This window comes from Psilocybe cubensis, chromosome 4 (assembly GCF_017499595.1).
Source record: "Psilocybe cubensis strain MGC-MH-2018 chromosome 4, whole genome shotgun sequence".
NCBI classification, from domain to species: Eukaryota; Fungi; Basidiomycota; class Agaricomycetes; order Agaricales; family Agrocybaceae; genus Psilocybe; species Psilocybe cubensis.
The window spans coordinates 1,269,980-1,296,968 of NC_063002.1; the positions used below are offsets into that span (position 1 = coordinate 1,269,980).

At 47.6% G+C, this 26,989-nt stretch overlaps 9 protein-coding genes across 9 annotated transcripts; 4 read left to right on the forward strand and 5 right to left on the reverse strand.

Moving 5' to 3' along the window:
- Window positions 1-86: 86 nt before the first annotated feature.
- Window positions 87-3,159, forward strand: JR316_0004520 (uncharacterized protein; the record flags this gene model as incomplete). The annotated part of the gene is made up of 3 exons (XM_047890284.1): window positions 87-1,218; window positions 1,284-1,548; window positions 1,602-3,159. The coding sequence occupies 3 exons, from the start codon at window positions 87-89 to the stop codon at window positions 3,157-3,159; spliced, it is 2,955 nt and encodes a 984-aa protein (XP_047750045.1).
- A 256-nt stretch (window positions 3,160-3,415) lies between these two features.
- JR316_0004521 (uncharacterized protein) lies at window positions 3,416-5,188 on the reverse strand (the record flags this gene model as incomplete). The annotated part of the gene is made up of 7 exons (XM_047890285.1): window positions 3,416-3,484; window positions 3,898-4,077; window positions 4,134-4,327; window positions 4,373-4,455; window positions 4,526-4,545; window positions 5,074-5,091; window positions 5,144-5,188. The coding sequence occupies 7 exons, from the start codon at window positions 5,186-5,188 to the stop codon at window positions 3,416-3,418; spliced, it is 609 nt and encodes a 202-aa protein (XP_047750046.1).
- Window positions 5,189-5,271: 83 nt separating this feature from the next.
- Window positions 5,272-9,730, reverse strand: JR316_0004522 (putative inositol polyphosphate kinase; the record flags this gene model as incomplete). Its single annotated transcript, XM_047890286.1, has 4 exons — window positions 5,272-5,417; window positions 5,841-6,642; window positions 6,696-8,120; window positions 8,201-9,730. The coding sequence occupies 4 exons, from the start codon at window positions 9,728-9,730 to the stop codon at window positions 5,272-5,274; spliced, it is 3,903 nt and encodes a 1,300-aa protein (XP_047750047.1).
- A 1,322-nt stretch (window positions 9,731-11,052) lies between these two features.
- Window positions 11,053-12,387, forward strand: JR316_0004523 (uncharacterized protein; the record flags this gene model as incomplete). Its single annotated transcript, XM_047890287.1, has 1 exon — window positions 11,053-12,387. The coding sequence occupies one exon, from the start codon at window positions 11,053-11,055 to the stop codon at window positions 12,385-12,387; it is 1,335 nt and encodes a 444-aa protein (XP_047750048.1).
- A 410-nt stretch (window positions 12,388-12,797) lies between these two features.
- On the reverse strand, window positions 12,798-15,203 carry JR316_0004524 (Fork head transcription factor 1; the record flags this gene model as incomplete). The annotated part of the gene is made up of 3 exons (XM_047890288.1): window positions 12,798-14,138; window positions 14,192-14,783; window positions 14,833-15,203. The coding sequence occupies 3 exons, from the start codon at window positions 15,201-15,203 to the stop codon at window positions 12,798-12,800; spliced, it is 2,304 nt and encodes a 767-aa protein (XP_047750049.1).
- A 191-nt stretch (window positions 15,204-15,394) lies between these two features.
- JR316_0004525 (Mitochondrial fission process protein 1) lies at window positions 15,395-16,181 on the forward strand (the record flags this gene model as incomplete). Its single annotated transcript, XM_047890289.1, has 4 exons — window positions 15,395-15,550; window positions 15,605-15,693; window positions 15,749-15,880; window positions 15,932-16,181. 4 exons carry the CDS (start codon window positions 15,395-15,397, stop codon window positions 16,179-16,181), a joined length of 627 nt encoding a protein of 208 aa, XP_047750050.1.
- Window positions 16,182-16,290: 109 nt separating this feature from the next.
- On the reverse strand, window positions 16,291-17,927 carry JR316_0004526 (putative translation initiation factor eIF-2B subunit delta; the record flags this gene model as incomplete). Its single annotated transcript, XM_047890290.1, has 6 exons — window positions 16,291-16,481; window positions 16,536-16,808; window positions 16,867-16,958; window positions 17,022-17,149; window positions 17,200-17,379; window positions 17,430-17,927. The coding sequence occupies 6 exons, from the start codon at window positions 17,925-17,927 to the stop codon at window positions 16,291-16,293; spliced, it is 1,362 nt and encodes a 453-aa protein (XP_047750051.1).
- A 283-nt stretch (window positions 17,928-18,210) lies between these two features.
- Window positions 18,211-22,603, forward strand: JR316_0004527 (5'-3' exoribonuclease 2; the record flags this gene model as incomplete). The annotated part of the gene is made up of 16 exons (XM_047890291.1): window positions 18,211-18,213; window positions 18,267-18,315; window positions 18,366-18,502; window positions 18,554-18,583; window positions 18,638-18,740; window positions 18,788-18,901; window positions 18,954-19,105; window positions 19,156-19,281; window positions 19,336-19,852; window positions 19,947-20,730; window positions 20,777-20,857; window positions 20,918-20,975; window positions 21,026-21,171; window positions 21,222-21,525; window positions 21,821-22,498; window positions 22,577-22,603. 16 exons carry the CDS (start codon window positions 18,211-18,213, stop codon window positions 22,601-22,603), a joined length of 3,309 nt encoding a protein of 1,102 aa, XP_047750052.1.
- Window positions 22,604-22,699: 96 nt separating this feature from the next.
- Window positions 22,700-26,806, reverse strand: JR316_0004528 (Protein transport protein sec22; the record flags this gene model as incomplete). Its single annotated transcript, XM_047890292.1, has 12 exons — window positions 22,700-23,587; window positions 23,640-23,890; window positions 23,946-24,889; window positions 24,947-24,993; window positions 25,058-25,163; window positions 25,238-25,252; window positions 25,309-25,458; window positions 25,994-26,084; window positions 26,138-26,296; window positions 26,350-26,510; window positions 26,563-26,672; window positions 26,735-26,806. 12 exons carry the CDS (start codon window positions 26,804-26,806, stop codon window positions 22,700-22,702), a joined length of 2,994 nt encoding a protein of 997 aa, XP_047750053.1.
- Window positions 26,807-26,989: the final 183 nt, after the last annotated feature.

Consider the following 26,989-nt stretch of genomic DNA (forward strand, 5'->3'; position numbering starts at 1 on the left):
AATTTGCCCCGTCCCATCATCTATGCAGACCCAATATAAATCTCCTTTTTCCCGCCCAGGTATTTTCTCTTTCCGATGCCCTTCCAATGAAAAGTCCTCTCAAGCGTCTTTCTTATGTCCTCGCCTTCATAGCAGATTCTCCTTCTGCTCCCAAAAGCGCCCACAAGGAGCAGAAAGACAATCTGCTTTCCTATTACCAGTCATCTATCCCCAATGAGGTCCAAAGTCATGCACGCTCGGCATCAACGCCCCAAGGTTTCCTGCCTTCAACGCGTCCAGTTGTCCCAGCAAGGAAGATGTCTTCTACCTCCATGTCCTCAGAGTCAGATTATTCCTACGACTCCGACAGAGACTGTCCTTACGATTCTGAAACCAATGACACCAAGCACTCTCTCTCAGAGTCTTCCTCCAGTGTAACCCGCAGATCCGGTGCCCCCTCCAGAGGCGGTGCCGACAGGCGGAGGATGGCCATTGTTCAGATGGATGGCACTGCTGACCGTGCCTATAAATCTTCTTCAGAGACTGCCTCGTCTGCCTCTATACGCTCTCGTCGTGGCCACACCTCAAGCTTGACCGGTCTGGCTCTCGTCGCGCCCCCCGACGCCGCCCTCAGGACATACACTCAACTCACTCCTCCATCAACGGCGCCTGTTTCTGGCGATTACATGAACCATGTTCTATTAACGGCAACTCAGGGAAAAGTTCACAGTCGCTCTTCTTCTCAAGACCCTTCCTCCAAAAAGACTGCCACGTCTCGTGATACATCTTCAACTCAAGGCACACAATCGCTTCTTTCTTCGGCGAATAATAGTAAAATACCACGGGAAACAAAGAACGCTGATCATAATAACAAGGCCTTCCCAAATCACAGAACAAGCAGCTCACGGTCCCCCTCTCCGGATATGTCTACTGCCATAGATGATCGAGATCTCCATCATGGCCTCCTCTCTCCTCCCACCACTGCATATCCCTCCGCTCGTACCATCGACATGTTTTCGCCTATAGTAACACCAGACATCGGCGAAGGCAAGGAGATACATATGCCAGTTGCGGGGCCTGTAGTCGTAAAATTAGACGGCGTCCAATCTCGGAGAGTAGAATCCACGCCCTCTTGGAGGAACGAACAGAGTCCAGCTTCACAAGCACATTCTCAATCCTCGGCTTACGGTTCTCCCGCTGCACACTCATCCACGTCAGCATACCTATATTATGAGCCAGGTAAGCTACGATCATGCATAACGACGGGTCTATTTTTTCCCGCTGACACCTCCATCTATCTCTAGGTGTTCACTCGACCGCTGGTCCTCTACCTCCTCCACCGAGGACGAGCATCAACCTCAATATATCCACTCCTCCCCCTCCTCGACCTCCCCGACTTCACTCTCCTGCTCCAGCACGAATGAAAAGTGACCTTGAGGCTGTCAAACAAGCCCTTCAGCTGCCACCATCGGTCACTGCTGCCCTCGCCGCGCGATCTCCAAGCAAACTCTCGTTATCGCATTCCGAAGAGAAGAAGAAGACCGTTTCAGAACAAAAGGACAATGCAGGGTGCGTTATCTTTGTCTTATCCATACTTGGTTTGTTAACGGCTTCATCCATAGTGGTGAGTCGATTGTATCTCGCCCATCCATCCACCGTCGAGAAGGTGCTACATTGGCGACAAGCTCAGTAGACGCATCATCCACCGAATCTTCTCCATCTTTACCGAATCAGCCATCACCGAAGCCTCCCTCGCCAGGGTTACCGGTAGTACAAGAAGTAGACAAGCCGTCATCTCCCCCTGAAAATCCTACCGATGATGTTCCTGATGTGACCGTCGAAGCCGCCGCACCAACAAATACACCACCATCCGAGAAAATCGACACCGCAAAATTCAATCAATGGCTGAAAGAAAATCCACATCTAGCGAAAGGACTCGCTCAGGAAGACGCACATTCTCGAGAGTCTATGGAGCGGTCACTGTCGCCTTTGTCGGCGGACATCACTGGTGACGCACCAAGCCCTCCCCCGAAAAGCTTCAGGAACAGTCTGACGAATAACCTTAAACGTTTTTCGGCGCTCCCACGATCGCCATCGCTGTCTTCTCGATCGCGCCCCTCATCAGGGAGTACGCGATATTCCAGAACACCTTCACCGTCCCTGCATCACGCACCCCCGCCACCCCCGCCAAACCGTGCCTCTTTCCAGAAAATTCATTCCACCAACCCTGCTGCGCTCTTCTGTCATGAAGTCAACTCGCAGCACACGACTATCCAGCGATGTGCCATCTACGTAGCGAAAATCAATGAACTGTACGTGCACGACTGTGGGCTTTCAGAGTGGGTGTTTGAGACCAAGTCGCGTGGCTCGACGAACCCACACGGCATGCAGCGCGGTCCGTCTTCCCAGCCGTTCGTGCCGCAGCCGCGGCAAACTTCACGGTCATCCATGATCTCAGAGGCGACCTTCCCCATCCGCCCTGACGCGTCCGTCGCGACTGATTTAATGCAGGGCGCGTACAGGGATATCACTCCGCCAGGTATACCCCCGCCCTCTTTGCCATACCCCTCGCTTGCTGTCAACCCACCTCGCAGCACGCAGCCCAGTCGCTCCAACTCGAGCGCGACCAGCGGCACGCCTCCTTCCTCTGTCCGTTCCTTGGTTTCCTCACCTTCCACGAAAGGCGCAGGCTTCTTCGCGTCTCTCGGGCGCAAAGCCAGCTTGTCTTCACGGAAAGAACGCTTCCCTACACATCTTTCTTCGACATCAGGAACCATCTCGTCCAATTCCGGGCGATCCATCTCAAAGAACCCCGCGTCGACAACCAACATATCGCGACCTGTCCTCATCTCCAATCCTCCTTCAGTTCCCGGTGGACCGCGGGCGCCGCCACGGCGCGCTCAGCGGTCGCAGACGTTTACCAGTTCAGCGTTGCTTAACTCTGAACGTGACGATTCGATGGGGCGCCGGCCATCGTTATTTAATCTCACTCTGGACACCGTTATTGACATACAACCTGATCCGGCTTTCACTCGTCAAGTCGACCAATTGGCTGCCCTGCTTCCCCATGCGGATCGTGATGTCCTCGCAGGATACCTCCGCCGTGCTGGTCAAGATATGTTGGCTATCGGCCAATACCTCGAAGACGAACGAATGGGCACCATCCGACAACCATTCTGAACTATTAAATTTTATTTGTAAAATCTGACAATTAATATCGTAACATACCACTTATAAATGCCCTTTTGCAACGCTATCGCTTTCGTCCTTGTACCATTTGTCTTGTTTTTTTTTTTTTATTATCATTTTACATCCATCTATCATTCTTTTGTTCTTGTATAACCATGCTTTTCCGTTGGAATTCAAGTCATTACATATGCATACCGTAGACTACTTGTTTCTATAACGAATATCTAACGATCTTAGAAACGAATTTTTATTTGCTATCTTGGAACAGCGGGACGAAATCCTCTGGCTGTCCGTTGGTTTGCGAGGGGGGCGAAGACTACGTAACAATTAGACAGTAACATCAAGGCATGAAACAACACACCTCGTTGCACTGGACGACTATTTGTGGCCTGATTAATTGGGTATTGCCAACCACTAGGACGTGTATTTGCTGCGCTTCTTGGTGCCAATAGCATGCGCTCTACTTCATTGGCGCTGCCTGAACGATCTGACATATTTCCTGACGTGAAAGACATATCTCCTGGGTTCCCAAAGTGCCCGAAAGGATGGCGATTTGGTATATTTCTCGGCGTGTCTATATGTGGCGCTCTGGGAGGGGGTTGCGCCCATTCATTGAAATGATTTCCAGTAAACGCCCGTCCTTGAGGACGCGCTACGAGTGGTGTACGCTGAATCTAGATTGAGACAGTTAGTTTGACAAAAAGTTCCCAGTTTTTTATATATCTTTACCCCATTGCTTTCCATGCCTCCCACAACCGAGTTCACTGAACTGACATTGGCTACAGTGTTGCCTGTCTGTCTAGGTTTTGTCCTTTGATCATCAAAAAAACTGTTCGGAGCAGGTGTAGCATTTTCATTCCCAGAAGCTGGCCCAAGTAACGTTTTTCGTTTAAACTTGTCCAGTTGTGCCTGCACACTTTAAAATCAATGAAAATCATGGCAGCCCCTGTGAATGATTGGCCAACCTTCAGTTTGGCGTATTCCTTATCCCTTTCCCTAGCCGCGTCTTGAAGCTCGCGAACCTTCCGGCGCTCAAGTTCAAGATCCCGCTCAAGTTCTGTGACATTGACACAATCAACGATTTGCTTCGGAGGTAGATAGTCTCGCAAACCTGCTTTCTTGCTATTCAAGAGATTCAATTCTCCGTTTGCTACGGCGGCTATTAGGATGATATAAAAGTCATGTTTTGTTTTGATAAACGCACCTTCTCTAACCACGTTGTCAAACTGCTTCTGCAATTGTGCGTTCTTATCGTTTAAATTACGAACAACGGCTTGTTGAAACGTTCTTGGAGTCAATCAAACGTTCGTTATTGCGGTCTTATAGACCCCAGCCACGGAAAATTTATGGAGCTTACGCTTCTTGATGAATTTGGTACTGCCAAAAAGAGATGGCTCTATGTGTGCCACATAAGCACCCACATTTAGAAGACAGGTGAGCTATAAGTACCGGCTGCAAATTTCCAGAATTATAGAAGGAGCCAACCCAGATAGCACCGACTAGAAATTGTCAGGAAGGGTTGAAAAACAAAATGTATGCGCCAATTCTCACCGTTTTATAATCATTTGTCGGGTGTAAAGAGCAAACCTAGTGATTGGAAAAACCTCCAGGCAATTGCATCTTCGATTTTCAGGAACTCAGTTACTCACGACAACATCATCGCTGAAAAAGCCATCAGATCGCTTGCATAGGAGACGATGAAAGAAAATACTTCACGGCTCAGTCAGACTTGTGTCACAGGCTAATCATGGAGTGATATGAATAAGAAAAGCAGGAAATTGTTCCCGGCGATTCTTGCCTGGACAGAGCCGAGCGGCGTTGAAGAGTTCGTTTGCGCATTCAACTATTCGTAAGTCCAGCAATTATGCGTCAATGAGACTCCTTCATGATGTACCCAGAACTTACTGCAGAATATGTGAGAACCTATAAAACTATGAACAAACGTCAAAACAAAAAATGATAATGAGCTACTAACATGTTGTCTTGCGAAAAGCAAATAGTATGCGAAAATGAGTGTCATAATGAATGAACCAGATATGAAGCTGACGCTTACCACCACCGCCTTATCCACCAGAGGTCGCCGACACGATAGACGGTTGCATTTCAGCTCGGAGTCCATACCATGCGGCCAGGAATGTCGATACCGGTAATTGGACCGCGATGACGACCGTTAGGAGAAAAGAATGCCCAGCCGCCAAGGAACCAGTCCTTGTACGGAATAGGAAAGAGTGTGTTCAAATCAGGAAATTCTATAGTGTATGCCAAGACGTAGAACATATCTTTTTATTTTGGTGCAACTAGAAGATACAAAATTCCAAAGTGACAAGATTCTTGAACAAAAAAATATTAACGAGAACATGATCCATGTACTTTTCGGGGGTTTGCTTCCATACAGGCTTATAAAATCAGGCGGGTCCCATGGGTAAAGTACAAGGGTGTGATGCGTGCGAGAGAGAGAATGATGCTGTCTATGATTATGCGTGATAAATAACAGATGAGCGTTCAGGGAAAGTGGGTGGAATAAAAATAAGGACAAGAAAAGACAAAAAAACAAACAATGAGGAAGGAGTCAAAAATGCTATGGTATCATTAACAAGGGAGATAGGTATGTCGGGGGAAAGTCGTGGTTTGTGGTTTTATAATAAAGGCAGAGTTTCACGTAGAAATCATACCCGAGTCTTCCTCTTCACCACCAAAGATCTCCTCAAAGATCTCTTTGCCTTCTAATGAGAGTGGCGGAAGTTGTGATTGAGCCGCGAATGGATCATCGCGAGCAGCCTTGACTCTGCGAATACGTTCGGCATTCCAGATACCCTCCAGCGACGATGTCAAATTTTTCAAACCCAGAAGAAAACCACGGTCGGCTTGGTCGGGGTAGTGAGGAGGGAAACGAGCGTAAATCAAACCAGTCTCGGGGTCGACTTCTGCTTGATATCCCTTTGAGCTTGAAAAAACTTCATGACGTCGTTCGCCCGTATCCAACTCGGAGTAGGGAAGCCAATCCCTTCCGGTGGTCGTGTGTGCAAAGTCAACAATGCGAACGTTGATTTCGCCACGTTTCCTCCGTCCGTTTGAACGTTTGGCTACGGAGCCGACGAGAAGATCTTCGCTATGTGATCGTCGAAGTGGGGTATGATCGTGGCTCTGTGAATTGGAACGACGTTCGAGTGATTCCCCACGTTTACTTCTAGATGATGGATTCTCCAGAACGGAGGAGCGTAAAACTTCTTGTGCCTCTCGATCACCGTCATAAATGAGGAGGATGCTGCATCCATAGAAGCGATAGCCTTTTAGGCGATTGATTATGCGCGCCAAGGCATACAGCTTCTGAAGCAGAACAGGAATTTGGTAGGCTAACAGACGCTCTCCGTCGTACAGGAATGATTTGAGAACAGAGTCAAATTCGTCAGGTCGGATTTCACGTCCGCTATACTTGTCCTGAGTCACATACGATTGCGTAGCATGGTTCCAGACCTATATGCATGGAGTCAACGTTGAAATGATTTTTTTAAAAAATTAATGCTTACCTGCATCCCACAAACACGTACACCGAGAGTTCTACTTGTGGTGCGATCGCATTTTTTGCGCTGGCTCTTCTTTTTGCTGGAGGTGGCATCCATACCGTACTGACGAGTTCCCATTTTGAGATCAATAACACAAGGGTGCTTCAGTCGTCCAGTCAGATCTTCCATCAAAATGAAATGATTCTGGCGGGTAACAGGGGCCTCAGGCTCGACGTTCTCATGTATAACCCCCTGTTCCGAAAATGACCGATGGTAAGAAACTGGTACTCGTGAAGGAGCCTCAAGGGATCGCGAACGGCTCCGCTTCCTGATAGACGGAGGAATGACATGATCATTGTCGACTTGGGTCGTAGATCCCTGACGGTCTTTGCCGAACAACGGTCGATCTTGACCTTCTGAGGAAAGCGACGAACCTTCAGGACCGCGAAGCATTGAATCGCTCTGGATCCGACGGAGAGAGTTATTACTGGATCCTTGGTCTGCATGGCGAAACAACTTTCTCCGAACGCGCGCCTGGAGGCGTCTCGAAGCAGACTCAGTTTCCCCATCCGCTATATCACCTTCATCTTCAGTCCTTGATTCCTCAATAGGTCGATGATGACTGAGACGCTTGCGAAGTCGTCTGATAACTGTACTGAACACATGGTCCTTGAGTTTCGTATTAACAACGGTGGACCCTGTGCCTCCAAACCATTGTGATCCGGACGCTTGGTCTGAATTGAATGGGCGTAAAGAGGGCCGTTGAAGATGACCTTCCTCGGAAAGTCCACTCAGGGGGTGAGTATCTGAGCGCTCAGTCAGCCGAGCAGGGAAGGCATGGGTGTTCTGACTAGGAGAGTTGACGGGAGTGGGTGCATCAATTTCCATTTCATCATTACTGCCGCTCGTGGGGTAACTTGACAAAGGACTGGGTCGCAGGGTTGTGTATTCTGACCGGGGCGGTATCGCAAGGTCCGGGCTAGAAGCTGTTCCTCTGGGTAACTGAGTGGATTGGAGCTTGCGTTGAGCAATGAAAGAAGATCCGGAAGCAGTCGAATATGACAAAGAGCGGTTGCGCCCGCCGTTGAGTATCCATTCGGGAATGATATGACGGTTGCGATCGAGCACGACCTCTGGCATTTCAGCGTCATCTAAATCTGTGCCAAATTTATCTTCGAAGACAGATGAGTGTTGATCGCCATCAGAGATTACTGGACGAGTGAACGGTTTTATGGTGTCTGCACTTGTGGTATGCGGGACGATTTGCCGACTAGGAGGGACAGGAGTCGAGGAATCATGGGCATGTCTGGCACCATTTGCATTAGTCCGCTTCGGAACACGTCTATAACTGACCAACATGACCCCAAGATACCGTGGAATGAAGCCAAGTAGAGGTGGTGCTTCTCTTTCTACCGATTCGTAGAAGAGATTTTCGCGCGAGACCAGTGGCTGAAATAAAAGGATAGAAGAATACCAAAAAGAGTCAGCGAGAACCAAGAAAAAGTTTTCCATGTAATAATGATCCGAACCTTGCAAACAGCTTGTTTTGTAAATTTGTATATAGCGCTGTGTCCACCGACTTGATTGCGAAAAGGGCGCAGTGGGATATGTGGGAGACGCTCCTCGGGGACAGCAAAATTGATAGCCACTGTGTCATCATCAAGACTCTTTAATCGCGTGGTGTTTAGGACTTCACCATCATCCAAGGTTGAGAAACGGCGAGATGTAGGGCGAATATCGCAGGCATCCCCAGGGCGATGTTCTAAAGCTGATGAAAGCGTGTGGGAATCTGAATCGTTGCCATATGTCGACGCGTTAGAAGCAGCTGTCGACGCAACAGAAGTGGTGTCCCAGGCAGATTCATCATCTGTAGACCAGGGCGACGGAGGATCACAAGGCGATAAAGCTTTGGGGTACGGGTCATGAATGCGGTTTGCAGCGCGCACTGGGGTAGGAGATCTAGAATTCCTGGGTGTGGTAGCTATGGATGGTAAAACAGGCAGAGTAGACTCGGGACAAGACTGAAGAGTAGAATCTGGGAAATGGCGAGAGACGCGCTTGGTTGGCGAACGGGAGGGTGATGGAGATGGAGGATACGCACGAGAGCGAGGTCGAATATAGATTGGGGATGTCTCGTGAAAGGTGTTGATAGTAGACAAAGGTGCATCGGAATGGGGTTCTGCGTCGCGAACAATATCGTCGATGGCACGTTCACGCCGCCTCCCTCGACTAGAAATGACATCTCTCCGCCATTGTGAGACATCCGAAATATCCTTAGCAGATGAGATTTTGTCTGATAGCTGATGATCACTGTCTCTCGTCCTAACGCGCTCCAAGGTGGTCATACTCTTGTCGCGACGGACTGCAGCTGCTTCGCGGTCCGGCCATTCTGAACGTTTAACAAACTCAAAAGCCTCTGCAACATCCTCAACATCCTCGAAAGAATGATTTCTTCGGCTTGCCAGGGACGACTCGCTCCTGGACGACAGCGGTCCTGCGGGAGATTCGTCCAAAGGAGCGGTTTCTTTGAACAATTGCAGGGTCGCGGCAACCTTTCTTCCGATCCCAGAAGTTGCATGATGGGGGGGCGGATCCTCGCCATGTGTAGGAGTAACCGAAGAAGAAGAGGAAGAAGAAGAGGAAGCCGAACTTGAAATACTAGACGTGCGAGAGAGAGGCTGGGACGACCTTTTGGGAGAACGGCTCGGAAAGCTTTGAAGCACCGGAGTTGAGCTCGAGGGTAGAGTCAAAGCCCTAGATATAGTCTTTCGAGAGCGTCTCCGGGACGGATTGTGGACAGAGGTCTTTGCAGTGTTGTAGCCGTCCGAGTCGGTGCTATTTGACATGGCACGCTGCTTGCCTGATCTGACGGAAGCGAGGGAGTGAGAATGGCGAAAAGAGGGACCGGTGAAGAGACTGTCGACGAACTGAGGCTCGTTGTGAGATCTGGTAGGTGAGAGACGAGGAGAAGAGAGAGCGGTGACATTGCCGGAGCTAGGTGGGGACGGAAAGCAGAACTGTTGGTGATTTGCATGGCGGGGATCGAAGGCGGAGGCCATGGACGGGGGAGACAGCGAGGACGGGCAGGGACGGAGCCCTGTGGATGGAGTGGTCTGTGCGCAGTAGGTGGATGTGGAGAGGAGGAGAGCTGAGGACGAGCGGCAAGGCGCAGAGGAGGTCAGGTATGATATCAGCGACAAGTTTGGAATTGAATGCGATTTGCCTCTCATCCACGTGCCAAGTCCCCCGGAACACTCCGCAATTTTCAGCCTCCGAATGAGTCATCCAGGCGAACGTGTCTGTGCCCGCCGTCATCTCGGGGTCTCCCAACACGCGCACGTTCTTCCCTTTACGGATCTTTCCTCGACTTTTCTCTTATCCTCTTTATCTCCGACTAATCAGCGCCCGTCTTGACAGAAACTCTCATCACTTGCTATTCCGGGTAAGATTACAGTATTTATAGAGCTGCCATGTCAAGATAGCAATCTATGACTCATACAAATCTGAAAGGTGCTTAGAACAAGTAAAGATGTCAAGCACAACTTGCTTGGCATAACAAGGTGGCATAGTTTTGATCATTAATAAGCTTCTAGAATATTCTAAATGGTCTGTGCGTGAGAAATTTTTTAAAATTAAAATTCTTATCTCCATGTGCTTCAGTTTCTTCCCACGATTCTAGTATAAAAGATCTGCTAAAAAGCATAAAGCTTCTTTTATTTGCCCCCAAGAACCACCCCTTGTCACTTGTGGTTAGTATTTTTTATTTCCTTTAATAAAACATCTACTAATTATACATAAAAGATTTGACTATCATTATATGGACACAAGTATTCAAATGCTATCCACCTTATATACAACACCACCTGGCACTTCAATGGATTATAATAAACCAAAATTTTCATCAAAAATTATATTTTCTTCCAAGAACTCTACAACACAGACATCTTTGTTGAAAAAATCAAATTTGAAAGTATGATATTTCTGATTTGATAGTATGAATCTGACTAATATAAATATTTAATAGACTTCAAATTCTTCTCCTCTTATTGAAACTAGTTCTAAAAATGTCCGATTCAAATCACCAATCTCAGATATTCAACTCATTCCAGCCAAAGAAGATATGGAATATGATAATGCATGGGCTATTATTAGCTCTTCTATCTCTGAATCTAGAGATACTGCATTAATATCATCTTCTTCAAGACAAATAATTTCTGAAGAAATTCACAACCAATCTTGCAATATTCAGCACAATTCTACTAGTGCTATTTTAGCATATCAACTGCAATTACCATCTTCTTCTCAATTATCTTTGCCACAACTACATTTATCTTTCCATCAAACACCATCATCAATGCCACCAATATCACCTTCAAGCCCAATGCTCCTATCAATACCATCAATACCATCTTCAAGCCCAATACTCCCATCTCCAACCTTTGCAAAATCTGACAAATTGCCATCAAAATTCAACTTTCTCAACCTTTCCAATACCATATCCCTGATACCAACCTATGGAAATGAATCAAGCATTGATTTCATTGAGATTGCCAACTCCAAGTCTTTGTCTAGTTTTGTACTGGAAACTTCAGCCCATTACTGTCCTGAAGTTCCTGCATTTACTAGAAAAGCCAGTTATACTGGAGTAACTGGACAATCAAATGATAATCTTACAACCAGGCTAAACCTTCAGCACCTTTCACCATTCAATTCATACCAACAACCAGGAATCTTTTTCCAAGGTTCTACTGCTTCTTCTTTGCTAGAAGCAGAAATTTCCCGTCCAAGCCCAACAGTTACTGCTACTGGTTCCAACGGAGACATAGAAAGTCCCATACAAGGACCCGTAAGGGCTACTCCAAATTTCCATGGCCCCGGAACCGCATTAAGCCCGTCAACCTCGAGCTCAAATGTCAAACAAGCTCGGAAGCCTGAGGAAAAGGTGAATGGCTCAATTTTCTTGAAGCGGAAGAAGCCGCAGCCAGAATTATACACACGGCCTCCAAAAAGAATCAGGACACTGCACGGAACTCAAAATGTTGCCGGCACAGAAGAAATCAATGTCGCCGGCCCATCAGATGCTGCACACAACGGGTCCTGTTCAAGTTCAAGCACCGGTGCCAGTCTCAATTTGTTCGTTGATACTAGCATCACGGCGGTGCAGAATCGTGTGATTGTGCAGAGCCCGGAACAACAGTCGCCATTTGGAGGAGAAGACGGTAGTTTGTTTTCGGAAACCGAGGCACCGCCAGTATCGGATACAGACGTTTCAGAGGACAGCGACGACGACAACGACGACCTATTTGGATCGGATAGGGACCAAAGGGCGAACGAGAGCGACTCGTCTCAGAACTTTGACGAAGAGAATGTGTTGACGCACAACGAAGAGAAGGGCAAACCACTGACAGTAGCTCCAGTCCCTGCACCTCCCCTTGTTGATGGATTCAAGGTAGCCAGATGGGTCGAAATCCTCGAACGACTTGCTGCATTCGCCGCTACCGAAAATTTGAACCCAAAGTTCGCCCGACAGCTTTACGACATCCTGCAGCAAATCAACATGTACAAGGGTGACACGTACTTTACTCCACAGGTGCTTTTGGAATCCCGTCTGGCCAAGACACTGAAGCAGTTCCGCCACAGCCCATATGAATTACAGACGAGGAGAATCGCGAATGAGGTGACAAAAGCCTGGAGAAAGTTGTGCAACGAAAGTTAGGAATCGATCTTTCAGGGTGTGAAGTCCTGAATTGATTGAATGAGTGAAAGAGACTCGGAGGCTCCGGAAGTCGAGAATGGTTGGGCACACATTCTTGATGTATTTTTTGTAATTTACTCTGTAAAGAAAGTTGACTATGCTATGAATTATGTGTGGCTTCCTGAATGTTTGAGGGCTGACTTACAGACCAATCTGTTGATAGAGCGAAACAAAGTTGAATGTTGACGGTAGAGATCAAGGTGGATGAAAACACTCAAGAAAGTGACTGTCACATCAAGGAATCAGAGTAATGCAAAATCCGTGTAGAATTGAGATCCTTAAATGCTATACAGGAAGCAATAATACTATACAGTAGGCTATAATAAGCTGACAAAGCTAGCAGAAGAACCAAAAGAAAAAGCAACGAAAGATCAACCAGATGCGACACTCTCTCCGCCTTCCACCTTCCTCTTCTTCGCAGCTGGCCCCTCGTCCTCAGAAACGTCGTCAATGATGATAATGGGTGATCCAGGATCTGCCACTGGTGGACCAGATGCAACGTCTGTCGATGCGGTTGTCGACGATTGGGTGGCACTGGGACCGGGGACTGGCACAGGTTGTGTAAGCGATTTCATCGCAGGTTGACTACTGTCCAGATTAGACACTTCTGCCCCAGGTGCTTTGCGTTTATGATCCAGCGGCACATTGGTAAAGGGCCCTGTTGTTGTGGGAGGCGCTTTGCGCGCTGCTCCACCTCTGCCGTTTCCTCTGGGTCGCCGACCACCGCGTTCTTTGCCTCTTTCCCTAGCCCTGCGCTCTTTCAAAGCCCGGATCATATGCTCTGTCAAAACGCCCAAAGCTCCACGAGCACCCATAGCTTCCAGTTTCTCCAGCATCTCCTTTGTTAATTCAGCGAAGATATCAGGATCCAGAATTAGCTTCCGTTCATGCAAAATCATGTAACCTTCCTTCGCAGAATTGTTGGGGTGGTTGGGGGAATAATCCGGATGCGTCGGGGGTATAGGACCAAGGATGATCGGGATAACGACATCTGGGACTGCAGTCTGACCTGGCTGTGCCGGTTGTGGTGTAGCCGGCGCGGGCGTAGGTGCTGGTGCGGGCGTGGAAACAGCAGGAGTTGCTGTAGAAGAAGTTGCTGTTGTGGATGGTGATGGATTAACATTTCCATGCATGTGCCACTTTGAGTGTGCTAAAGGAGCATAAGGATTAGAGCCACTGAGAGAAGTACCGGAGTAGCTAGAAGTGACAGTCGAGCTCTGTTGCGCAGGACTAATGGCCTGCATGGTATGAGGAAGAGAAGGATATGCAAATATGCCAGTTGTAGCGACAGACAAAGGTTTGATCGAACTTGTGGTTTGTGTTCCAGATGGTATAGAGGGACCTCCAGCTGGGGCAGAGCTTGTTGACAAGGTTGGAGCCGGTGAAAGTGCAGTCTTGAACGGCAATGGCGAAAAAGTGAGAGGTGGCGGTAGAGGAACGCCTTTCGTATCGCCTTTGACACTGCGCTTTAACGGAGGCTCTAAGAAACCACCCTTCTCTTTCTTTCTGTTTTTGCCCACAACTTCTGCAGAGCCCGACGCGACGCCTTTTGCGGCAGCTGAAGCCGCCTGCTTGGCTTTGAACTCCTGCTCTTCCAATGACTGAGAATAGTTCTCGTCGAGAGACCAGAAAAAGCCTTTGCCTCTATCTCCCCCACACCTCTCCATCTTCAAGAACGCATTGTTGGACGACAGATTATGACGCACAGAGCTCTGTAACATGGATTAGATACATAAATGCTTGACAAGGAGTCAATACAACATACCATCCACGCTGGTTCTGCATAGCGATAATACTCATGTGTGTTCATTATCCACGTACAGATTTCCTGCAAAGTAGCCTTCCCGCCAAGCTCCCTGATACCCCGATATATCAGCTGAGCATATGTAAAAGGAGGTTTGGGAGGCATGTCCTCAGGTTTGGGCCGTTCGAGAATAGGCGGTACTTCGACATCGTTCTTTTTCCGCTTCTTTGAATTGGCTTTACTTGATTGACCGATGGAATTGGAATTAGGCAGCTGCGGTTGAGGAGGTGGTGGTCGGGGCGGTGGGGCTGGGGGCTTGATCTTTGGTTTAGGTAACGGTGGAGGAGAGGAAAGCTGTAGCGGTGGTGAGGAGAGTTGCGGTGAGAGTTCGGGTGAGAGTTCGGGTTCAGGAGACGGCGGCGGCAATTTGACTTGCACTGGGGGCGGAGAATGTGAAGGCTGCGATGAAGGCGGAGATATGGAGGTGATATCGACGGAAGGCGAACGTGGGCGGTTTGCAGAGGACTGGGAGCTGGGAGAAGGGGTATCTTCCGGAGGAGGCGGCGGCGGAAGGACGAAATGAAAGGTGCGTGAAGCGATTTGAATTTGAGATCTACACGAACGGTTAGGCAAAGCTATGGAATAAAGCACCGGATATTCACCTCTCGCCCAGCGGGGCGCGCGTCCCAGCGGCGGACCACACCCCGTCAACCCAAGCACCATTGCGGCCGATAACGACAAGCACAAAACGGTCCTCCTCCTGGTCATATTCAATCTTGGCATGCAGTCGTGACACGCTCTTGAGTGCACCGAGGTCAACATCAACCTGGGGCGTCTCCGACGTCGATGAGGTGGCAGCATTGGGAGCACATCGGCGGCCAATGGTGATAGAGAGGGTCTGTATGTAGAACGTGAAGTGGGGGAAGACAAGGGAATAGTATGCGGATATCTTATCCTGGACTGGCGGCGGTGGTGAATGGCTAGCATGTGCACCCTCTGTCGTGGGCGATGCTGTTCGTGTCCGGGTATCCATCTAAGTGATGAGCAAGGCGGCGTTGTCGACGAGTGCGACGATGTCGACGTTGTGGTCAACTAGCAAGGGAAGAAGTTCCAGTGAACACGTGATTCATTCGCTTGCCTTGATGCCGTGCGAACATGCAATCTCGCAGTGACCTCACTCCGAGCCCAATCCGACGCCGACAATTTGCCTTGCTACAATCCACTATGGCGTCCACTGAAATCACTGCCAAAGCAGCCGCCCAAAAAGTCGAAGAGCTTGCTGAGCGAGACGCTGATACCACGGACTCAGATATCCGTTATCTCGCATACGGTGCCCGCCTCAGAACCGCGCTACGCGCTGGAACGCGGTATATCGCTTATGTGGGTGCGCTCCAGTTTCCTGAATTTAATTGCAATAATATATCATGATTTCAGACCAGTGACATCGGAGAAGCATTTCGTCCCGTGGTTCCCCCTTGGGTCGTCACAGCTGCATACGGCGTCTCCTGGTTATACCTCTCAGGGTGATATACGTTTTTATCGCTCGAGGCTATCTTTCTTACACCTTGAATTTCATAGCGATGTTGCATATGACGCATACAAAACTTATCATCGAGGTCCTTCTCCCATAGAGGCTGCTAATTTCTCCGAGACGACTAGAGTTGGTATTGCCGCTGTTCAGCGAGCTACTTTCCAATCCATTGCCTCCATGTGAGTCGTGTTTCCCAATTATTGGCATACACATGCTCATAGCAGGCGCAGGGCTCTTCCCGCTTTCACCATTCACACAGCAGTTGCCCAGTCGCGAAAGGCTTTCCGTCATGCCACGAACCCAAAAGTGAAGACCTGGGGCCCTACCGTGACCGGCCTGGCCATTGTGCCCATTTTACCCTACCTTTTCGATCACCCTGTGGAATATGCAACGGAACATGCATTCGACTGGATACGAGAGAAGCTTATTGAACGGAACCAAGCTCAGAATAAGGAATCGAACGACAGAAAGGAACTATAGAATGGATGCATTTAATATAACAATTAGACGTGCTTCATTTGGTGTATAATATTACATTTCAATTCGCCTGCATACTAATATACAACTCTATGAAACCTTCAAATCATAATCATAGCGAAGCCTTTCCTAGAGCCAAAGGTATCGAACTAATACTGCTGGGTGGTATAAGTCCAACTTCAGTGACCACTGCAGTAATGTATGTTGGAGGTGTTAGATCGTAAAGAGGATTTAGATTGTCCAAATTTAACGTCGGCTTGACATCTTGTAATTTTGTGATTTTTTGGGTTACAGAAAGTGGCGCTGGGAATAAAGGATGAAATACTGGTTCAGATGTATATATTCAATAACACTCACCCAACTCATTTCTTGTAAAACCGTCCACCATAACACCGTCACTAAATTTGTATGTCTCGCAACATACGACTACTGGGACACTATTCGTTTTGGCCATCATTGCAATCATCGCAGTACCCGCTCGAGAGTAAACTGCTCCATTTGAGAAGAGGGCGTGGGCACCAACGAGTACCATGGTCACTTGTGTCAATAACGAAGGAAGTGCAGGAAGCAATGCGTATGTGCAAGGTATGGGGTTTGGTCCGCTGGTGAGAGACCGCAGCAAGACTTTGCCTATCATGACCACGTCGGGCGTAAGAACACGACGTTATGGCAAAGGGAAAAATCAAACCTTCAAGTAACGGCTTTGAATCTACAACGATGACGGAGAACTTTTTCCCTTCTTCCTGGGCTTCTAATAGCACCTTTTCAACAACTGATGATCTAAGACAAGAACAGGATTAGCATCACAATATCGAAGGATCGTGACAATACTGAATCACACACTTGGCGTAAGTGAGAATAACATCCCCGTCTTTAATTTTTTTCCCCGCCAATTCTTGGATGACTTCATCGGCGATAATTATTCGGTCTCTGATATAATTGTCAATCTTAGTATATAGAAGTTCCTTTGCCTGCAAAAATATCGGTCAAGGATGCAGAAAGCCTGAATAAAAAGGCTTACATCTTGTTCAATTACATCTATATCAATCCCACTAATCTCCAATTTCAGTTCTCTAATTGCATTGCCCATCGTCACTGACATCGGTCGTGCAGATACCAGGTGAGTAATTTGAGGTGAAAGATGCGTCATGAGATGACGGGATAGGGTGCTATGAGATGGCGTTGTATAATCTTGGATAACCTAACACTGAATCAGTAACTAGTGATACAAAGAAGAATATTGAAGTGCACTTGTTTGAAGGCGGTAAGCATAGCAATACATCTCGCGTTTGCCCCACATATTTTGAAATCGGAGTAAAGGAGCCCTAGGCGAATGATGGCAGGGTGTATGTCACCCTTCACAGTATGTCCAACTGGCTTAGGTTGCCCAAAGTGAGAGAATATACGCAACCCATGAGACAATTGCTTGGGTGGCATATCTTCCCCGGGCGCTCCAGAAAGATCTTTGGATGTGGATGCTTTGCTGCCTTGGATATCACCAGTGAAGGATTTCTTGGATGGAGTTGAAGGAGCCTTTGCTTTCGTCTGTCCTGCTATACTTGATCCCCCTTGTTTACCTTGTGAAGACTCTTTTTGTTGTGTGGGTTGTCCTTTTAGGGCTGCTTTAGCTGCTCTTTGTTTCTCTTGTAATTCTCTTCTTTCAGCTTTTGTCATACTCTTTTGAGCAGGTTGACCTTGAGGTTTTGGTGTTGCGGTAGCAGCTGGTTCGGCTATTGTAGGGACAGGCATTTTGAAGGTGGATAGCACAGAATCGAGTCAGATTCCTTAGCCTTTTGTGATTCTTGACGTCCGGAAGCAAGAATCAATGATCTCAATCATATCAGTTATGTATCACGTGACTGACGGAGACCGGGCATTTTCCAGACACTGCGGCAGTTACTCCGACGAACCAGGCTTACTTGCTTCAATCAACCACGACTGTGTACGACCATTGAAACAAATTATCTGCACCACCATAGATTTATACCCTCTCTATAATATCTAGTACTTTCTTTTCCTACTAAAGTTACACATGGTATGTGACTTGGCCACAGTGCCGGGGCATTTCGACTCACAATACGTATCCAGGGTGTTCCAGCTCTTTTTCGATGGTTGAGCAAGAAGTACCCGAAAATCAGTAAGCAAATTTCTTACTTCTCTACTGCGCTGTGTTGATTCTCTTGGAAGTCTATCCAGTGGTCGAAGAAGAAGATACTAAAATCGTAGCCGAAAATGGCGAACAAGTAATTGTTCCTGTAAATATGGCATCAGCCAACCCTAATGGCATGGAATTCGACAATCTCTACCTAGACATGAATGGTATTGTGTGTATATTTTTCTATCATGGCTTCTTGTAGTTCTCATGGTGTTCTAAGGTGCATCCCTGTACACATCCCGAAGGGAAGGTCAGTAAAAGTCATGTATGCATTTAATCTGTTGTTAACCTCAGGAAACTCTAGCCCGCTCCGGAAACTGAAGAGGAGATGATGTTGGAAATTTTCAGCTACACTGAGCGAGTGGTCAATATGATACGACCCCGCAAATTGTTATTCATGGCCATCGGTAAGCCCCCTTTCCTTACAATTTTTACCAATTGACACTGTTTAAAGATGGCGTTGCACCTCGCGCCAAGATGAATCAGCAACGGTCTCGTCGGTTCCGTTCCTCGCAGGAAGCAAAGGAAAAAGAAGAAGCGAGGAAAGAATCGGTTCTATTGTGGGAAGGTACGTCACTTCATGATTTGTTGAGAGTATTGAAAATGTATGATGTTTGCAGCAATGGGTAAGGAAGTATCTGAAGATGAAAAAAACAAAGTTTCATGGGACTCGAATGCTATTACCCCGGGAACCCCTTTTATGGATCTCCTGGCGTCCTCTTTGCGTTATTGGGTTGTTCAAAAAATGAACACTGACCCTGGTTGGAAAGGCGTATGATCCGTCAAGTTTTATTAAATTCTACTTTATTGACCCTGTTGCAGATTCAAGTTCTCATCTCAGATGCTGGAGTTCCTGGAGAAGGAGAGCATAAAATAATGGATTTCATTAGACGCCAGAGGAGTAATCCTGGCCATGACCCGAACACAAAACACGTAATCTATGGATTGGTAAGAAATTAGGTTATGTGTCGCACACACGCAGGCTTACGCCAATTTTCATAGGATGCAGATCTTATTATGCTTGCCCTGGCGACTCATGAACCTTATTTTAGGGTCTTGCGAGAGGACGTTTTTGCTAACGATACTAGTCCTACTGCGTGTCGAATGTGCGGCCAAGAAGGCCACTATGCTGCACAATGTACTGGCACAAAGGCCGAGATACAGAAAAAACCCCCGGCGGAAAAGAAACCCTTTATTTTTCTCGATGTGGCTATCTTGCGCGAATACCTTGAAGTGGAGCTCGATGTTCCGACTACATCATTCCCATTTTCCCTGGAAGAAGCAATTGATGACTGGGTTCTCTTGATATTCTTTGTCGGCAATGATTTCCTCCCACATCTTCCCTCCCTTGAGATTCGAGAAGGCGCCATTGATACACTCTTGAAGATATGGAAACAAGAACTCCCGAGAATGGGTGGTTATCTGACTCACCACGGTGAACTTGAGTTATCACGTGCACAAATCATTCTTGAGGGTCTTGCCAAACGAGAAGATGAAATTTTCCGTCGTAGGCGTGAAGGTCTGTCACATCATATCCCTATTCTGCGGCAGAACATTCCTATAACTGTCGGACTCTGCGCATTGAATTTTTTTATTGATTAAATTTACTGTAGCTGAAGAACGCCAGGACCAGAACGCCAAGCGTCGTAAGTTAGAACAACAAAACAGGAATGGTATTTCCTCTGGGCCCTCTCAGACCATGGCGCTGAAAACATCTTCTACCAATGTGATGACCAACGGGTCGTCTAAATCCACGTTGCATCCTTCTCTTCCCCAACGACCTACTTCAAATCACGATTTCGGTGCAAATGCTGATTCTATCGGTCTTGGTGCAGCTCCAACTCCTGAATCTATTCAGAATATTCCAACTGCTGCTCAGGCCCTTGCAGGCTCTAATCGTGATGTTGTTGCCAATCGCCGTGCTATTAGAATGGCAAACATGAGTGCTGCCGAAGTTTTAAAAGCAGAACTATCAGGTCTTGTACCATTGAAACCCCCTGCATCTTCAAAACCCTCTGCCATGCCTCCCCTTCCGGTATCAAATGACGTATCAGTACAAGAAACTTCAGACATACCAGGGCTTGGAGCAAACAGACTTAAGGGCAGTTCCTCTGAGGCCGCTCCACCCGCTGTTCGACAGGAAACCCCTCTTGAAAGTGATGCAGACGCCGATGGCGAGCCCGACCCAGACACAAAAATGTCCAGCGATGAAACAACACTGGACGGCAACGTATCACAGAGCTCAGTAGGAGCTAAACGGAAATTCGAAGAGGGACCCGGGTCGGATGATATCACCGACGATGTTGTTGTTGTTGAGGAAGATGACGAAGATGCACCTGCTGTTCCAGCGCTCAAAGTCAACGCCGATGGCACTGTGGAACAGGAAGACACTGTAAAGTGCGTTAACACTTGATGACTATGAATATCTCTGATAAAAGAATAGATTATGGGAACCAGGTTACAAAGAGAGATATTACAGACAGAAATTTGGAGTGGAGCTTACAGACACCCAGTTCAAGAAAGAGTAGGGTTTTCTCGCTTTTCTCGCACTTGAAAAGTAACGCTAAACAGAATCCTATTGCAGTATCACTAAAGCCTATATTGAAGGTCTCTCATGGGTTCTTCGTTACTACTACCAAGGGGTGAGTGCCCCCATAGCCTTTAGACAAGTATATTTCTAATTAGAATTTAGACACCATCATGGCAATGGTTTTATCCGTATCATTTTGCGCCGTTTGCCGCAGATTTTGAAGATGTTGATAAAATGGATATCAAATTTGAACTTGGCCAGCCTTTCAAACCTTTTGAACAATTAATGGGCGTTTTCCCAGCGGCCAGGTAAGAGCCTTTTTTGCTCTGACTTGTGATATTCTGACCGTGTTTTACAGTCGACAACACATCCCAGAGGTGTTCCATCGATTTATGATCGATGAAGACTCTCCTATTATTGATTTCTATCCACCTTCTTTCGAGATTGATATGAATGGCAAGAAAATGGCATGGCAAGGTGTCGCACTATTGCCTTTCATCGACCAAAAACGCCTTCTGGATGCTATGGCCATCGAATACCCGAATCTATCTGAGGATGAAATTCGTAGAAATCGTTGGGGCAACAATGTTATTTTTGCTTCTGTGGACCACCCGATATATCCCTTCTACGAAAAGCTTTACGGGAAGCGCAAGAACGACGAGGTAGGTTATGTTATTTTCTTATAGTCTTTCGTGCATCTCACTCAATTATTTTAGCCTGTCACCATCAATATCTCGTTAAGCAAAGGGATGAGTGGAAGTGTTCTGCCAAACCCCGACTGTTTGCCAGGCTCGACATACTATTGCCCTCTTAGCGAAGCCTTAGGTTTGCCTGACATAAAAAATGACAGATCCCTGTCCGTTCTCTACTTCTTTCCCAAGCAACTGACGCCTCATCGTTCTGTGATCTTGCCCGGCGCTAAACGCCCGATGCGCGTCTTAACTTCGAATGATTTAGAAACGACCCGTAGCGGCGGTCGTGGCCGGGGTCGTGGAGGATTTGACCGTGGTGGGGCCGGTAGAGGTAACGGTTTTGACCGCCGCAATGACCAATTTCAATCCCGGCCGAACACCTATGGTCAGTCGTATGGAAATGATCGGGCAGGACCAGGAGGCAGAGGAGGTAACTATAACACCTACGGCAATGGAAATCCTGGCGGCTATGGTGGTGGAAGCTCTGGCGGATATGGAGGTGGAAGCTCTGGCAGTTACGGTGGTGGAAATTCTGGCGGCTACGGGGGCTATGGAGGCGGGAATGGAGGCGGATACGGAGGACGAGGTGGCTATGGAAATGGAAGTTCGTATCAACAAAATTCATACCCTGCTCGCTCTTCCTATCCATCACAGCCACCGAACAATTCGTACGGTAATCCTGGTGGGCGAGGCGCGTATGGTGGATATGGTGGCGAATCTTATTCATCCAGTGCCGACTACGGTGGTTACAATGGCGGAAACCGTGGAGGCTACAATGGGCAACCACCAGCACAAAATTCTTATGGCTCTTACGGCAGCGGGGGAGGTAATAATTATGGTGGTTATGGGGGGTACGGTTCAGGACAACATCCTGCTCCTCCATCAAGAGGTGGAGCACCATACAACTTGGCTGCTCGTGGAAGAGGCCGTACTTGGTGATCTTGTTTACTTGATTTGTGTTTTTGCAATGATATATGTATTATAACAATCACTTGTATATTAATTCCCGACTAACTACAAGGTAATCGGGGCAATGCTTTGGTCATGAATTTCGGATTTCGTCATACTAAGCGTAAACTGAAAGTCCATTTTAGTCGACGGAAGAAGCAAACTATTGACATACGTTTCAAAGCGAATCTGAGGTTCAATACCCTCCTCCATATCCATAACTGCGAGTGGTGGGGATCCCCACGGGTACCCCATACGCAGGATTGGCAACAGGCGCACCGTATGCGGGAGTGGCGCCAGAAACACCATATCCAGGAGCATTCGCAGGCACCCCGTAAGCGGACCCTGAGCTAGTTATACCATACGCAGGACCATTGGATGCATTGTAAGTTCCACCTGGCGTACCATATGCAACACTGGTGTTAGCATTGGGTACACCATAAACAGAATTTGCATTCGGCGGACCATAAACGGAGGTAGCGCTGGGTGCGCCGTAGCCAGAAGTGATACTAGCGGGTGTACCATAAGCAGGTGTAGCACTGGGACCATATGCGGAAGTGGAATATCCCGCAGAAACGGCTGAACCAGCTCCAAATGCCCGATTAGCAAGAGGAATGGCAGTCGGTCCTTGAGGCAAGCACGCAATATATATGGTATATATTTTTTCTCGGGCCTTGGCCTTTTTTCTTGCTTTTTTTTCCTTACGGCGCCTCTTCTCCTCATATTTTTCTTCCCGTCGGCGCCTAGTTTCCATCTCTGCTTGACCCATTAAAGGTCGCCCATAAGGATCCACCATTCTCTTTCTGTAACCAGAATCTTCCGAATCCGAAGACGAATCTGAGGATGATGATGATGAATCGGCTGTGTCATCATACTTAGGGAGACGGACGGTCGCAAAGCCTGCTTGTGGACCAGTACGCCTTTCACGTCCTTTATAGAGGAGTAATTCTACTCCGCGAGGATAGAAAAAGGATTGATTCCACAATGAGATTAAATCCACTGCAAGTGTGGATTTTCTGGGGGGCAATCCATTCTGTTTTAAAGATGGCACAGGGAGTTGACCCGTCCAAGCACGTCCCAAGTCCTGCACATTACTGATAAATCTATGTAAAACCTTGACATAGATGATTGCGTACCTGCATACATCGTTTCCAGTCATCATGGTATATATCATGAGTTGTCAAAACCGGTGGCATTTTTGGATATGGTGGATCACAAATGTCGTCCATATCTTCCACCTTTATCATCTCGAAAGGTGCGAACGTATTGGATGCATTGATAGGACGGGAAAATGCTTCTGGAGCCGCCAATTGCTGAGGCTCTGGAGGAATTGATGCGAGGGGTATATGGGGGGATTTACTGGGGTAAGAAGACGGTTTTCCTATCGCTATTTCAAGAAGGTTACTCAAACCAGCATAAAATAATTTTGTTAGAAACATTACCAGAGGGGGAAGGTGCTCGGGAAGAAGCAGCTCGAGAAGGCGCTCGTGATCGGGGCAGAGGCGCTACACCATTAATGATCGGTTGTCCCTCGAGAATGTGGCCACGAGGATAGACCTGAGTTGAAGGATTTCCAAATGGCGTCGTAGAACGCAGAGCACCATCTCCAGAGGTACGCGAAGGGGCAATTGAATAATCACTCCCAGCATAGCCTCCGGAGTTGACTGCACCATAAGAAGATGATATATCCAATGGGCGCATGTTTGGCGAAGGGACAGCATATCGAGAGCCTTGCGAATAGGGGTCAGGAGGATATTTGCCTTGTGTTTGCGGCACACCATAAGGTTGCACTGATGCTGGATAGACCCCGGATACAGGCGGGTATGAATTGGGGTTCGAGCGGTCGGGATAACCACCGCTGATTGTACGAGCCCGCTCGTACGTACTTTCGCTTGTGTTGTACTCGCGATCACGATCACGATCACGACGACTTGCAGCGCTTGATTTGCGGCTACGCGCTTCTGAATATTCTTTGTTACGGTCAAGTTCCATATCTTTCATTTGCCTAGTAAGGTCAACAAAAGAACCACTGCGGCTCCTGGTGTGGGTTGAGTATGGAGTAGGGTATCCAGAAGGGATCACAGGCGGTGGTGGCGGTCCAATTGGCGTTCCATAGCTGCCGTATGGGTTGGTAGGATATCCATTCGCTGCTACGCTTGGGTGGGTTGGGTATCCTGAAGTTGGCCCTTGACCAGGGAATGGAATAGAAGCAGGTGCAGTGGCGCCTCCTGCACTAAAACTCCTGCTACGCTCCCGGCCTTTGGAGCCATAGGGATCCAGTTCGCGAGATACGCGATCATAATCATAACTGTTCCGGCCATCTTGTTCACGATATCGATTAGCCTCTTTGTCTCCTTGTTTCCTTTTCTTCGCATCTGAGCGTTGCCTATGTGAATGACGGACTTATTAATTGGAGAAAAGTTTAATCGTCGAAACACCTCACCAATCCACAACAGCATTTAAATAAGTTTGTGCCCAAATATTTGGGTCCTAAAGAGAGTTCACAATCAGTTCTTCGCATTTCACATCTAAGAACAGCCGAAATCAGACTTACATGTCCAGTCACGATAACATGATGAGATCCAGATGGAGGGATAAAGCTTGGAGCCTCGCTGGGGACCCACTGTATTCCACTTAGGACTCCACTAACCGTTTGATAGCTGCGATGTGCAACAATCATCCAGCGGATCAATATCATAGCAAACAAAATTTAAACGCAGTTATCAAAACTGACCTAGCAAACACAGACCTGTCGATTAAGATTAGCAATGAATAGACGGTCACTTTGCGCTCGTCGACGCTCACTTGTGTTGTTGATATGTTGGTCGTCCATCTGGGCCAGGGTTGCAGACCACAATAAATGCTCCAGGAGGTACTTGTCCCGATGTTGCAGGTTGAGGTTGTTGCGAATCGTAGCTTCTGTCCAGCAATGGTGGCCCGAATGGAGAGGTCGATCTGTACGGTTCAGAGGGAGCGCGTTGCATTGCAACAACTTGCTGGAAGAACGCTGGCACTACAGTATCCACAAGAGATGTGGATACGGAAATGGGGGATACAGAGAAGGGAAAAGGCTGTTAAGGAAGAATGACGAGTGAAAGTGGCTCTTTGTAGTTGAATCCTTTCAATAATCGGCCTTCAACGCTCCTTTGAGATTTGACACTCTCAGCCCTTACTCCGTTTGGGAAACATTCGGCTAGATAAGATTACAAGTTTGGATTGATGAGCTGGCGACTAGCCGACAGCAACTTGGTGCTTCCCAGAGTAAGTATAGACTGAAGTGCCGCGGTCAGTATATAGAACTAATCAAACTCAGCAATAAATGCATCCTTTCAAACAAAGCAAAGATATAAAACAATAAAGATGAAAAGTAATTACGATACAAAATCCGTGATTCTGACAAAAACGTACCCGCCGTCACCCTGTCATCTAAAAGAACTTCCACCATATAACAATAATAATGAGGAAGCCAACTGCGCCTAAGGGAGCATACTGCCTAAGCATTGCGTTGAAATTTATGTTCCGCGCAGCTTTTCGATACTTTTCTGAATCGGACTTTAGTGATGTCGATAACTGGGACATTCCTGAGTGATGAAGCGTGAGGAGCGAGCAATAAGAGCCATGCCAATATACACACTATCAAGAGAGTCTCCTCTCCACAATAATTCTTCCATGTTTTTAGTCATGATTCTGGTGACATCTTGAAGGTCGTCGTTGAGTTTGTCGAGATTAGAACTAGCGGCGTTGGCCGTTCGCGAATCGCGATATAGTCTGGCAGTTTTAGACATGAAAGTATCTGAGGTTGAAAAAGTCAGCTGCAGTCTCTCAGAATTCGTATGCTCCACACACCAAAGCCTACGAAAGCATACGGTTTTCTGACTGTCTCCACCTTTGGACCGTACGTGTTCGCGAATTCTTTGGACAATTCGTCCAAGTAGGAAAAGGCGAGCTTTCGTGGGTATGACTTGTCTGCAATAGTGAGAAAGACGACATTGTCTGAAATGAGATAGCTAAACAACAATGTCAAAGGGGTTATATTGGCGACAAAGAGATTATGCGGACTGCAGGGAGTAGGGACCACTCTCTATCGAGCAACACGGTTCAGCATTCGGTGTTATTCGTCGGAAGATGAGTTTAGCCTGTTGCTTGTGCTCTTGCAAAGTTTGTTCTGTCTGTGTGCAAAAGTGACACGTCGCGGTCAGCGCGTAGAAGCTGGCAAAGGACAAGGACCAACCTGCTCGTCGTCGACGCTGGCCGCAAGGGGTAGGGCGTCTGAGGCCCTGACAATGATAGTAGAGCGGACCATGGGGGCGTTGGAGAGGTGTCAGTGAGCTCGCCGCCGGAGTGCGGATTGTGGAGGAGAGAGCACGTGAGGGCATACGTGTGAGGGATTTCAGACGCTGGTGCCAATTCGGGCATTCGTATAGCATGTGCATGTGCATCATATGCTTGTATGTTAAAAACCCATGATATCCCCAAATTCAATTGT